Source organism: Palaemon carinicauda, chromosome 6 (assembly GCF_036898095.1).
Source record: "Palaemon carinicauda isolate YSFRI2023 chromosome 6, ASM3689809v2, whole genome shotgun sequence".
Lineage (NCBI taxonomy): Eukaryota > Metazoa > Arthropoda > Malacostraca > Decapoda > Palaemonidae > Palaemon > Palaemon carinicauda.
Window position 1 is genome coordinate 167,774,471 of NC_090730.1, and position 15,073 is coordinate 167,789,543.

Genomic DNA, 15,073 nt, shown 5'->3' on the forward strand with positions numbered 1-15,073 from the left:
AAAACGTCAGAGTCGGGAACTACGTATATTGTTATAAAATATCATCACTCTACAGATCATAGGTAAACAAATACTCTAAGAAAAGATTTGTGTTAAAATTGAAATCTACATGAAGCATTAAAAGGTTATTGTAGCAACTCATTTTTTTTCAATATCTATCCCTTCCGTAATGACCAGTTCAAGAATTGAATTCTCCATAATTTTGTGCTTAGAATTATTCGAAACAGATTTATATGAACCTTAGATCAGATAATGAATAGTATTCTTAAACTAGTTTAACTATAGGCTAAAAATATATACATTTTTCAAATTTATTAGCGCCCTGATTTTTTCCAACTACAGATTCGACATTCTATTTATGTCAACTACGCATTTCCTTTACGTTATCTTATAATATTATTCTGATAACATTCCTCAGACATTGTGATGCGTATCGCCATGATACTACGCCGAATCTCTGTGGTGACGTGTGTTAAGGTCGAAAATTGAACCTCTGTATTTGTATTCGGAGTTTGGCATTTTCATCTACACTTTTGTTCTGGTACCTGTAACTGTGATATTCATTCACCACTACAAACTAGTTCTTTATCTTTCGAAAATTAAATGAAATATATATGTGTTCTGTTTAGTTCGTTATGAGATATTTTTTATTTGTATAGTCATTTATTCAACTCTTTTATCATTTGGTAACTGATTCTCTTATAATATGTACCTAGAATAAAGTGGGTGGATTGGCGGAAGAAAATGTTGGCAATGTTACCAAGTAAAGAAGTAATAGTGGAATTCCTTTAGAAAGTTCCTATTTTATTTCGATCGTGTTTCAATGTAGCATGTAAACGTTTTAAATATGAACTAATTATACTATGTAAATATATATGAGATATATATGTAAACCAGTGTTGAAGAAAGAAGTTTGACAGCACCGTCAGTTCTGGCAATACTGACAATGCGTGGCTTGTTTATGTCTATGACCGTACAGTAGGTGTGACGACAAGCGTTTGTCAAAATTTAGCATCATCATGAAACGTGGAGCGGACAGAGACTTGTCCCCGTCAAGTAAACGATCACGATCGAGTTTAGGACGTTATGACGATAGTAGTGAAGACGAAGGGCGTAGAAGTAGCCGCGGAGGAAGTCCTGGCCGACGATATCCTCCCCCGGAACCTCTCCATCGCTCCGATCACCGGGATGATTTTGGCCGGCCTCCTCGGGGCCCCCCACCCCCCGGTTATAAGGTACTGTGTGTGTCAAATCTTCATGCTAAAGCCAGTGACGAAATGGTGAGGGAAGCTCTGTATCGTGAATTCAAAAGATTCGGTGATGTAAGTGTCAAAGTAACCTTGGGGGCGGACGAGAGGTTGGCCTACGTTTATTTCCGGAGCGGAGAGGAGGCCCGGGAGGCGAAGCACAGTAAGCCTCGGATTTTGTTCTATGACCGTCCGGTAGTGGTTGAACCCGTCTATGAAGCCAGCAGCAGGGATTATGGACCACCTCGAGGTAGGTCGCGGACACCCCCAGACTACGACCGTGGGTACAGGCCGAGGACACCACCCGGTCAGGAATTGGACGATAGGTATGAACCTAGGTTTGACAGGCGTCGTCCTCCTCCTCCTCCCCATAGTGACTATTATGCCGAAGGACCTCCTATAAGGCAAGATGATTACGGTTATAGGCAACCTCGGGGAAGAGGAGGGCCTCACGGACATTACGGGCCCCCGATGCGCGGGTTCAAGCACAACTTTGGCGGCCGAGGTGGTGGTGGTGGTGGGGGAGGTGGGATGGTTGAGAGCAAGAGGGATAAGTTTCCTAACTATTTGCATCACGTACCCCCTGAGGAAGACCCTCTTGCAACACGCACGTTGTTTGCTGGAAATCTAGAGATAAACATTAGTGAGGACGAGTTGAGGCGTATATTTGGTCGGTATGGTGTGGTAGATGACATTGATATTAAACGCCCTCCCCCCGGGACAGGAAATGCCTATGCATTTGTGAGGTATCAGAATTTGGACATGGCTCACCGAGCCAAGATTGAACTTTCAGGACAGTATATTGGTAAATTCCAGTGTAAAATTGGTTATGGCAAAGTGTTGCCTACAACTAGAGTTTGGGTAGGTGGTCTAGGACCTTGGACATCGGTCACTCAATTAACTCAAGAATTTGATCGATTTGGAGCCATTAAGAAAATAGAATATGTGAAAGGTGAAAGTCATGCTTATATTCTTTATGAAAGCTTAGATGCTGCTCAGGCAGCTGTTAAGGAGATGCGAGGAGTTCCTCTGGGAGGGCCAGACAAACGACTTAGAACAGACTTTGCAGAAGTCAATCCTCCGGGTCCTTTCCCAGCTGGCTATAAGAAGGAATTTGAAGGAGAGTTTGAAGAGTGGGGTAGCCGCAGCGGAACCACTGGCGCTTATGAAGACTATGGAGGTAGCAGTGATTATGGCTCAAGTTATGGACGAGGAAGAGGCAGGGGACGTGGATGGCATGAAAGGGGGCGGGGTCATCGGGGGAACTACCATGGTGACTATCAGAGAGATTATAGAGATTATGAAGGCACTCCAGAAGGTGGTGATCCAGCAAGGAGCCCAGATCCAAGTGATTCCAATAACACTTCCGGACTGAGTAGGGCTCGCACGTTGGCAGACGTCGCTCGTGAAACGAGTACGGCATGGCATGGCTCCCTCATTCTAAAGAATTCATCATTTGGTACCAAGATGCATCTTATTGAGGGCGATGGTGAAGTTGCTGACATGATGCAAGATGAAGATGCTAGGCCTCTTCTCCGTATCACACAGCGACTCCGTTTAGATCAGAGTCGTCTTGACGACGTCAGTCGACGTATTAGTGCTCCATCCACGGCAACTATAATGTTGTCATTACCCAGTACTACTGCTCCGCAGGCTCCAGAGGAAGCGTCAGTTCAGACTCGACCACTTCGAAATCTGGTGGCCTATCTCAAGCAGAAGGAAGCAGCGGGTGTGATCACCCTCAATACAAGTAACAGTAGCAGCAGCAGCAGCAACAACAAAGAAGCATCTATGCAGGGTGTTTTATATGCTTTTCCTCCATGTGCATTCTCTTTGGACCTTCTCCATCGTGTATCGCCGGGCCTCACAGAAGAAACTACTAGAGACGATCATTTGGTTATTGTCATAGTCAAAGGAACGGCAACTTGAACATTCACCTAATGTTTCCCCTTAACATTTATTAGGTATGAATTAACTATATGATATTGGTATTGTGTTGAAGTATAAGAAGGAAAATGAGTTGTTAATGTTTTTGAGCTTAGGTATGTTTTTATGATGACTAAGAATTCTATGTATAAAGGAATATACAGTTTGTATTCCAAGTTATTGTCGAATCAGCAATTTGTGTCGGTTCAAGCAAGTATGGATAATTTTGAATTGTGATGAAAAAATACCTTCATTATTAGGTATTATTATAGAATTTTTATCAAGTGTTATCATATAGTTTTGATAAATGTCATTTAAGTGTCACGTGTAGCTTAATTACCAAAGGTCATGGTTTCAGAATGTGCTTCAGTGTTTGATTGTGCATGTGAAATAACGTCTTTGCTCTGTGGTGAATGATAGTCAAGTGATTTATTTACACTACAGTATTTTTCATGGATAAGCTAAATTCATTTCATTTCCTTTGAGTGAAGTGGTCTTGTGAAGTGATTAATTCTTAAAGGTTAGGTTTTGGTGATGGCTCAATCTTGCCTCTAAATCAATGTGTGTCTTATTGGATTGTGCATTAATCATTTTCTAAAGGTGTTTTCTGTACAGTGCCATAATCAGTGCTCTTTATATTTGATGATTTCAAGTGTGGTAGGAAGTGTTCCCTTATTTAAAGCTTTGAATATCTTTAAATAGTGAAATTTTTTTTTTTGCTCCAAGTGTTTGTGAGTGTTATGAAAGAAGCATTGCAGCAAAATTTTTGTGAAGTGAGTTTATACAAGTGCAATATATTTTGGAAAGAGAGAATATATTTAATATTTAATTCTAGTCAGTGGGTGGGGGGTGGATACTACCTGGAGTATATTTTTTTTTTATTGTGTAGTTTAAGTGAAGAAAGTAAAGTTTCAGTGGTCAAGTGCTTTCTAATTTCTAGTTTATTCAGTCATTTCAGGTTGAAACTTTATTATCCCCTTTGGAATAAGTTACTGGTACTAGAAAAGTTTTAGTGGTATTTCACCTCCCTTCAGTAACTAGATTTGTTTTCAGGTTGTCCTCTTTTTGTGATTTTCATCATGGAATATCTTATTTTTTGCATGTCCTTATAATTACACAATCATTCATCATATTTACACCACATACACACATGTAATCTACATAGAATGTAGCCCATGTCATTGTTGGGTAACAGTTGAGGTAGGGTATAACCACTAGGGTTTTTCTTTTGCTCAAGTAGGCTCTCTCTCTCTCACTCACTCTTACTCTTTCTCTCGCTCACTCTTACTCTTTCTCTCGCTCACTCTTACTCTTTCTCTCGCTCATTCTTATCACTTTCTCTCGCTGTCACTCTCTCTTTCTCTCTGACTCTCATGCACCCCAGTATGGCCTTCTTGGTCCCAACACTGTTCAGATACCTCCCATTCATTTCTCATTCTGATTTTATTTTCATTTTCTATCATCCTCACCCTCACTGCAATCCCTGGACTAGGGGTTTGGTCACCTTGATGCGTCCTCGCTAACTACAGTATAGTTTTCTTTTATTCTTCCTCCCAAGTGTCGTTAAAAATCCTTCTTTTCCCATGAAATTTTTCTCGTTATTAAAGAAACCAACATAACCCAATGTTTACATGAATATGGTACTCCTAGCTCAAAAAAAAAATCCGAAATACATAATACCTTTTATCTAAGGGTCAGCCTCTTGAAAAATAAAGCGTGATCATTTGTACATGATTCTTTTTATCGATTGAATTTTTTTGCTAATTCAACACCACATGCAGCTCGCATTATTTAAACAGAAGTAAGTGAATTTTACTGAGAAGTCAAAAACACGTTTAAAGAATTTGAATAGAATTATCGTAAAAGTTGAATTTGTTCAACAATGGTTAAAACCATAACCAATTGCTAGCATGGCTTTATCCCCCTCCTTTCCATTCTTTATATGTACATTACATGAAACCAGTGCCTCCAGAACTAACTTCAGTTGCTTTTACTTAGTGATACATGAACAGCCATCCTATTTGCCGTAACTTTAGAATATTGAGGTATTGCCAAGAGACTACAGTATTCTGTTTCTGGGCAGGTCCTTCTCATTCATTGTCTGAAGAGGGCCTTTGTGGTTGAACAAATTGTTTACTTTAGCTGATCCTTTGAGAAATTTATAATGAAGATTTTGTATTGAAGTAACAAAATCTTTTTGCTTGAGTATCAATTTTCTGTGCTGGCATTTAGGGAATTTTCAACAGGAGGGAGGAAATCATTTCCTTAGACTTTGTATCGGAAGGGAATTTTTAATGTTCCTAGAGCTCAGTTTTTTAAAAAGTGATTCAGCAAGAAATATTCTATTTCCAGTCTCATTTAGAGCATTATAAAACATTAGCAATGGGTCACAAAGTCATCTTTTGAAAAGAACTACAGTATAATACATGGTCATTCAACCATAGCTTCTCTGAAAGCTTTTTTTCCTTTTATTCCGTCACTAACAAACCTTGCATTATTTAATTATTCACGCTGTTTAGTCAGTGCCATTAACGTTCAAGATATATCCTATCTGAAAGCATTTTTTTAATGTCTTCGTAGATTTTTTTCTTGAATTTTTTAGGTAATTTTTTATGAATCATGGAATTGCTAGTTTATGAATTATTGATCTTTCTTTTTCTTGAATCTCTGTGTGAATTATCTGATTGAAAATAATCCATCCACTATCAAGTGGAAAGAATGTGGTGAAAGTTGATGTATTTTAGATCCCACGAAAAAAAATATAAAGGAACTAGGGTAATAATTTATAATTTGGATCCATGCTACGTAGTTATACATTAATCTTAATATAGATTTAAGTCTCCATGGTGACGTAATGTTTAGGTGGACATCATGTACATTTTATCTGGCCTTTATTTTGGATTCATTAAATGTTCTTCTTGTGATTTGAGTCATTCTATCAATGCATTTTTACAGTATTTCTATTTCTCGAATCTTCAAGAGGCTGACTCCATGCATAATCTTATGGGCTTTGGGATTTTAATTACTATACATGTTTCCATTACAGCTTTTCAGGTTTTGGGAAAAACGACGAGATAGCAGGTCGGACCTAAAAGTGCCACTCTTAATATATGTAATGCCGTATTTATATATACTTATGCCCTGAGAGTTAAAGTGAATCTTATCTTAAAATTTCAGTAATTGAAAATGTGATATTTAATTGGCCAACTGAACATTGGCTTAGTTACCTATTTAAAATGCAGTTGATAATCAAATCAAAGAAATTATTGAAGTCGGTGAAGTGTCGTTTGGGTGCTTCAGTGTTTGAGTGCTTTATTAGTATCTCATAATTGCTTAAATGGTCATAAATATCATTAATCAATAGTAGTCCCAGTGTTTTTCCATCTCTTCACAGTTTAATCAAACCTTGCTTTTCAAAGTGCTCTGCTATATATTAGTGAATTGGTCATGGGCGAGTCAAATTTTAAAGTGCCAGGGAGATCGCAGAATTTACAGAGGAGGGTAAAGTTACTTAACATACAATACAGTTTAGGAAACTAAAGTTTTATGCATGCTCAGTGTATATCCCATGTTATCAAGTGCTGAAAATTTTGGATACCTTAGAGTCTGGCGTTGGGTCCTTGAAAAATGTCCTAATGTAATTTCATGTTGACTTAAAAAAGTTGGTGGGGCAGTACATTTTACAGAAAGTAAAGGACGGTACATGAAACATGTCCGTGCCGGTACTTTAGGGGTGATTGTGGGGTTTTGTTTCCTTAACAGGACTTGTCCTCTAAAGGATTCAAAAAAAGGGGGTTAGTGAAGTGCAGTGAAGTTTTTCTTTTTCAGTATACTGTACTTGGTGCTTCTTTCATATATCTTACCAAACTCCAGTGTTTCATTTTGGTTAACAGTTTCAGTTCGTGTTGAATATTCAAACTTCAAAAGAAATCAATGGCTTTACCATGAAAAATATTCACCACATTGAGTAAAAAATGGGTAATAAAAGATCAACTGTGAGAAACAGTATGTAGTGTTTTATAGTTCTTCCATTATTGTACCATGAAAATGTAATATAGGTTTGAATGGAAGTAAAAGCTTTTTAAGTGGTTTTGTTTGGATTGTAATTATGGTTAATTTAAACATTTTTAAGGAACACAAAAGTGACTATTCCCTCAGTTCTGTAAAAAAAAAAATATCGTCTTAAGCAAAACCCAACGAGACACTTGTGTACTTTTAAATACTTATATACAATGATTGCTGTCTTTGTGTAGTTTATCTTTAAATTGTGTGACGTGTGTTGTGATGTGTTGCGATTGTTAATGCTGCGAGACAGTTAAAATCTTTAGTGTTAGACGTGAAGTGTACTAGTGATGATAATCAGTGCCCTGGTAAGGGATAGGCAGTGATGGAGTGGTCATGCAGTCTCTAGGAATAGTGAGTCAAGTTTCCCCCGGAAACCTTATATGGTGCAGCTGTATTTGAATGCAGTCGATCACAGTATTTAGAGTTTTTTGTACATTGTTAGTAACAAAGATGGAATAATTTCTTTAAAGATAGGAAAGTATCGGGTAGATAAATTTCTAATTCATTTCAGTTTTTTTAATTATATAGCTAAATCTTATTAAATTGCTATCCTCAGATTATAAATTTAAGAATGCTTTATTACATAGTATTTTCATTATATTTATACTAATATTATGGATTATGTGCATTACTACAGGTAGCAGTACACTACTGAGATATACTTCAAGATATGGAATTTCCGTATGGTAACTTCAAGAACAAAAATAAATAAGAATCTCTACCTTGTTTTTTTCTTGTGTGACCTTAAATGTAAATAGAGTTGTGAAGTACTTTAGTTATTTATACTTACCCCCATTTCATAAAAATCTGTTGTGCAGTACTTTAGTTTTATATATTTGGCCCCATTTCATAGAAAACAAAGTTATTTTGTATAGACTATTGGTTAAACTATACTTTGCTTAAATCTGATGTCTCTGTCATTCACTCCAAAGGAAAAGTCAATCATTTCAGCACACGTGATTCGCAGTATGTAGTGTAATGAGAAATTCAATTTAACGCATATGTTTCCCTGAAGCTTAACTATTAATTTAGCTTTTCTCCCATAAAATTAAAGCCCAAACTAGACCTTGATGCTTAAGGGAGGTGTTGCCTTTATTTGTTCATAAAGACCACTGATTTGTTATATGTACTGTATCCTAAATTATCAATTGTTCCTTCACAAATACAAACCAATGTCCTTTAATAGAAGTGTGACTTTGGCGAAGCTAAAACATCTTTGTTCCGACACAGACACTTACCTCAAAACACTTTCTTAGGAGTTACTGGAACCTCCTCTCAAACGACCAGAGTTTTGTGTAGTTTACTCCACTCCCATTTTCTATAGTGGTAGGCCTCGCGTGGGAAAACGTGCCCCGAGGGCAATGCCCAGGGTCGGCCACATGTTAGCCAGGTCGTATTCTTCAGTAAGTTTTCTGGTCGTGTCGTGTTATCACACGCTGCTCCTCAATTCTCAGTGCGACCCCCTTTGTGTTCATCGCCACGTGGTTACCACATGGACTTTGCTTTCTTTACGAGTGATCAGTGCTATTGCTGTGTGCTTCTAAGGGTTCTATCTTCTGTGATGTTTAAACTTTAAACAAGGTAAACAATTCCTGTGAGGTGGGAGGGGGGGGGTAAACAATTGGCGCAATCCTCTCTCCCACAGAAAGGACTGACATACTTCCTGCAGTTGTCATGAAGCTTTTCCTTTTAGACTTCAATAAATCATCGGGCTCACTTGCGTTCTAGGGATATTAAAGGAATATGTCAAGTATGTGGATTGTTTCCTAATATCTGTAATTGTGAGACAGTTTTTTGTGTCTGTTGGCTGGCATATCTGTTGACATTCCTGAAACAAACGAGAGTTATTTAGAATTGGCTTTTCAGGCATAAGTCAAGGACCTTCCAGACACTGCAGGCAGTTACCAGACGGTCTTTGGTTCAGAAGGAGGAGATGAGCGCTTTCGAAGTCCTCCAGACAATTTTCAAGGTCTTCACAATTAACTTTTATGGTGGGAAATTTCACAGGAACTTTGAGACCCATTGAACCTAAATGGTGCTTGTATCTAAAACACTTCCTTCAGTCTTACAAAAAACACTACCTCTTTGTCATCAGGGCTTTAGTTACCATTTCAAACCTGTAATTGTTCCGATACTAACAAACCTTTCAATATTTATGTGGGTATACTTTCGGCAGAGCTGGAAGGCAGCCATTAGATTTTAAATGCGAGGTCGCAACCCTGTCTGGTCGGTCAGGATATCGTTCGAGACAATCCAATGATGTCTTCAGAATTTATTCTGTTCAACGATAGCAAGGGGCAAGACTCATCACCTCATCATCCTGGTTGGTCAGGATGTCATTCGCAACAATTCGATGTTAGATAACCATCAGGGCGTCTTTTTAGATGATCAAAGATTGTCAGAGAGATCATAACGATCTTGACATTCTTCTTCTTGAGGAAGAACACCTGTTCGGTTTTCCCTTTGGGGGATTACTCCGACTGGATTACCTTTCAGGAAATCCCGTAAGGGAAAACTCGGAAACAAGCCATGGTTTTTTCCCAAGAAACACTTAATGTTAACCTTCGCCTCCAGGTATGAGAAATTCCCCTTCCGAGGAAGTGTGTCTACACAACCCTTGAGTACGCTCACAATCATGAGTTGCACTCAGTCGCGACCACGATTACGATGCTAATCTCTATTCGACCTTTGAGGACACTCACGATCACGAGTGAGGCGCTCTTGCTCATGAGCCTGAGTTACACAATCACGAGCTAGTCACAAGTGAGACGCTCACAATCCTGAGTTAAACGCTGAAGCACTATGCTCGTAATTACGATCAAGAGGATCTGGTGGTCACGATCAGGAGTTACAAGCCCGTATCCCGGCTAGGCGCTCTCGATCACTAGCTAGACAATTGGATTGTGAACTACATCGTTCATGGTCATAAACTAATCGCTCACAATCGTAAGTTTCACGGTCATGAGCGAGACACGTGATCATGATCGCGAGCATCTTATGGTCTAAGATGAGCAAATGAGATGCACGTGGTCACGAGATAAAGCCCATCTCCCGGGTTAGACGCTTGCAATCAAGAACTAAAAGCTCAAGATCAAGAGCCATAAGCTCACAATCATGAGCACAAGCTAGAAACTCACGATAACAGGCACAAGCCAGACAATAAATCACGAGCTAATGCCCATGATTATGAACTACTGTAAATGCTCAGGATCATGAGCTGAGCGCTCACAATACAAGCTACATGTTCACAGTCATGAGGTACATGCTCACGATCACAAGCTAGATGCTTACGATCTTGATCTATACATGCACAAACTCTAGACGCTTACAATCGCGAGCTAATCACTCACGATTGCGGGCTAAACACTCACGATCACGAACTAGATGCTCAATCATAAACTAACGCCCACGCTCTAGTGTGAAATGCTCATGCTCTCATGCAAGATGCTTGCGCTCTTGTGCGAGACACTCGCACTCGTGATCAAGAAGGTCTCCTGCGAGGTACTCATGCTCACGAGCTAGACGCTCTCACTCTTGTGCAAAATTCTCACGCTCATGAATGGTACTCTCACGATCTCATACGAGGCGTTCAAGACTTGAAACGAGGCGCTTATCATCGTAAGCACAGTCGCTAGCAAAGCGATCCCAACCAATTTGGTAGATCTCGGATTTGTCAGCTGCAAATCGCCGTTTTTCAACGGGTAGACGATCCCCGGTTGCATATCAATAACACCATTCACTATTTTTATGTTCAACAGCTAGTCCTTCGTTGTCTTAGGTGGTAGCTCGTCATTTCGCTTGCTTGCCTGACGTTCACTGGTTGTAGACTAGTGATCACTTTAAGCCTGTGCCATTCTGGGCTTCTAATTCAGCAGCCACTTCTTGAGAGGGAGCTGCTCAAGAGAGAGCACTCTCCTAGATATCGTAGATAGTCTCTCCTCGCTCTTGGGCTTACATTACTTAGTTAGACCCTGCAAAGTAGATGGAGTTACATTTTTTTTTTTCCCTTCTGGGAATCTAAGACTACACCCTTCTCAGACGACCAGGATAATATGCTAGCACGAAGCTCAGTGCCCGTCGCTCTTTTGGGTTCTTGTTTGTGCATCACAAACAGGGCTTCTCGGGTTCCCGAAGTCTTCCATTAGTGGGATCAGAGGGGCCAGATTTATGCATTGAACCCGCCACACACTGGAATTCTCCCATTTCATTTACATTTAGTTCATACTACAGGAAGGTGTGAGAGCAAATTGCCTTGGGAACCGGGTTGCTACTTTCTCCCTTGTTGTCCCGTTTATTATGGGGCTGCTCACAAGCTGACTTTGCTTGAATAGGAACTACGCTTGTTAGGCAGTCTCCTGAAGCAAATCGGATCTCGGATGTGGTAGGGACGGCAGGTCCTTTGAATCTGTTCCTCCCCCTCCTGCGGGGGACGCAACCTCTTGAAGTTACTGCCATTTTTACCTCTTAGAGAACAAAATTCAGTGGTGTTTAAGCGACAGCTATAGTAATTTACTGGGGTAATACAGCCTTCTCGGGACGAGTAGCTTCCTTCGGTCCCGGCCTTCCCCCTCAATGACTCAGGACACCCAAACTGCAGATCTTCTCCTGATCCCAAAGACAGGTCTCCTAGTGTGGCATGCGACCAAAAGAGAGACATACCCTATGGGCCTTCCTCAATGTGTGTCCCTCACGGCGAGAATCCAAGTAACATCCAATTTTGTTCTGGGCAGCTTGAATCTCAGGTTCAAGCCCTCCATCTGGGAACCTGCAGCTTTGTAATCAAGGCTGTAACACAGGTAATTAATTACTTGAGGACATAACTCAAGGAGGGTGATTACCTATCCCCAAGGGTACATGACGTTTTGCTGACCCTGATTGGCTTGTAGTGCATTACTCATATTGCCAACTGGTACCCATTGGGTCATATACTCGTCATTGTTTCCTCCTTTTCACACCAGTGATTATATTGAGGCTATACATCAGAAAAACAATGAAAGAGCTTGCTCATTAGGTTTAGCATGCCTTGCTAACCCTAGGAAGGTCAGTGAAGGTTGTAAGGATCTCTTCCGTGGCGGTGACAGGTTTTACAAGTCATGGAATCCCTCCCCACCTTATAGAGGTGACCCAGAGCTCATAACGTTATAGGGCAGAATCCCTTCATAATGTTTTCAAGCGGCTCCTTTGTGACACAAACCATGCTGTGCCATTGGTAGAGTGGAAGCGTGTCTGATTTTCACCTCGCCCTACCTACAAGACGTGACCCACAAATGATCCGATACGGTTTCTCTATCGTTCCTGTGGTGATGACACAAGTGGTTTAAAAATACCTTGGGCTCCATGTTGGACAAGTAGCAGAATGTTGAAGGTATTGGCTACCCTGGGTAAGACTGGGATGAATGAAAGTATGTCTAGCTCTTTTACTTTCATCATCTTCCCCCTCCTTTGGTGAATAGTGCCGTGGGTCCCTCTTTGTTCCTTTGTGTAACCAAGTATAGTTTATTTTTGTATACTTGTACACGTCCCCAATGCCTCCTGGGAGGTAGGCCTCTGGAAATGTCTTTTTATGTGTAGGGTTCTATTTAAACTAGGAACATTCTTACCTAGACGTTCTCGCAACTGCTTTTGTTGCTCAGGCTGCTATCATACTTGCTTGTATTGATAAGCAAGGTGGCAAGGTTTCCCTCGATTACAGTTGAATACTGTACTAGGTAAACCGTGGCCAATGACTAAGCCAGTAGTCGAACCTACCACCCTCCTAAGAGTGAGTCATCCACATTAATAACAATAGCTTTGTTAAAATGGTAACAAATGACAAATTCAGATAGAATTTGTATTTTTCCCTAATACAAACCTGTAGTTATATAAATTGGCACGCCATCGCCTGTCCCTCAGTAAGTCCTGCCTGCAATCAAAAAGCGACGTAGGTCACAGCTACGAGAGTATAAATGGATGGCTGGGGACCTCCCAGCCTACCCACTCAAGTGGTTAGACAGGGTTGCCACCTCACATTTTAAATCTAATGGCTGCTTCCAGCTCTGCCAAAAGTGTATCCAGATAAATAACTACAGATTTGTATAAGTTAAGGAGAAATACAAATTATATCCGAATTTGTCATCTTCGAACTCTACCACTTCCAAGTGTTCTATTCTGGTGCCTATTGAATGAGATTTGCCCCTTGGGTGTTTTGAACAAAAGACTTGGCAATCTCCAATGCTTCAAGTCCTAGAGGATCTGCTTTGACCATGTTCGATCGGTAACCTTAATTTCATGGTTGAGTAGAAGATGGGGGACCAGAGTATGCGGTAAACACATGGAACGATTGTATCGGCAAACATATGTAGGTATCGTAGCTGCTCCTGCACCACCAGGAACTTCTGGCTCTTCCGTGGCAAGGTCTTGTTCATTTTCTAAGTTTTGTATCTATTTTGTGCAGGATTCTTTTCCATTGGCTTAAAGACATAACACCTGCTCATTAGCCTCATCAGTTTTGTAATACAGTATAGTGTCCTCTATTCCCATTTTCTGTTTGATTTGTCTTAACCAGACAAGGCAAAGGGAGACTATTTGTCCCTCCAGTTTCTGCAAGCTGAGATATTGCATGATATGTCTTGCTCAGGAGGTATTTCTACCATCTCTGGTGTAAATGGCAAGTCGGGTATGACAGACCACATTTAGCTCCGCTTAAGGACTTCACATAACCCACAAGTCCTTAAAATTTCCTTGGAATGTGATGAATTCTTTTTACTTGCAAGTGCCCATGCTCCTTTTTGACTGAAATAGTTGAGGGAAGGTTGGCAGTGTGAATGAGAGAAATGTCCTGTTACTTCTGTCCTCTCAACTTTTTGGCAGAGATCATTGTTATAACTAGGGTCATGTAATGTTCTGCCAACTGTTGGTTTTCTAATCCAAACATAGAGTACAGTTGGAATAAGGTTCCTCTAGATCTTGAGCTGGGTTATTCATGAACCAAACTGCCACAGGCCCCCGTACATTCTCTTACAAGGTTATGCGAATAGGAAGCTGATAGTTTTGTATGGTGAGTAGAATGCCAGGCAGTTATTAAAGGAAATTCCCCTTAAGCAAATCCCTTATAAAATATTTTTAAAAATTCATAGGAACAAATGGGAATTTTCAAAACTAAATACAGTAGATTTATATTTGATGTGCCACAAGATTTTCACAATCTCACCGCTAACCAATCCCACATGTCGGGTGGCAGGGCGTTGTCTCGCATTACTCTTCTCATTTAGTTTTTCTAATTTTAATAACCAAAGCAGCTTACATTAAAGAATACCCCTGCTCAAAAGACAATGGAATAGGAGGAAGATTCTCAAACTCATGAACATATCAACTTGTAATCTGCTTTACTGGAAGAGACTCCCATCTTCAGTGTAGATCACAGTTACTATCTAGGCAACTGTCAGTTGCTCACCAAGAGGTTAAGATTATTTTGGGATTTAAGAATAATAACCAACTCCTTAGATCCTAAATTAATCTAATAAGAAGTTACCTTCTGCTAATGGTTTTACTTTTGGCCCTTGAGGCGGACTACCAGCGTTTAAGTCGCATGACTGCCTTATGGAATATGCTCCCACTTTTATTTCCCTGACAAGTGTCACAAGGTTGTTCAACTAGACCAAGGTACTTGTAGAATAGGTGATGGGGAATTGTCAATATCTGACCCCTTTCCCCCATTTGTCATTACAACCACATTTGCATTTGTTTTTATCGTTTCCTGGATAAGAGTGAGTACCAGAACACAAGAGCAAAGACTGCCTAACATCATCTCATAGTATAATAGATAGCTATGTATTATAGACTCTGGTCTGATCTAC

At 40.1% G+C, this 15,073-nt stretch overlaps 1 protein-coding gene across 1 annotated transcript; it reads left to right on the top strand.

Moving 5' to 3' along the window:
* The first annotated feature begins 933 nt into the window (after positions 1-933).
* nito (RNA-binding protein spenito) lies at positions 934-7,959 on the top strand. Its single transcript, XM_068375671.1, has 2 exons — positions 934-3,211; positions 7,876-7,959. The coding sequence occupies exon 1, from the start codon at positions 1,020-1,022 to the stop codon at positions 3,174-3,176; it is 2,157 nt and encodes a 718-aa protein (XP_068231772.1). The 5' UTR covers positions 934-1,019; the 3' UTR covers positions 3,177-3,211; positions 7,876-7,959.
* The last annotated feature ends 7,114 nt before the right edge of the window (positions 7,960-15,073 follow it).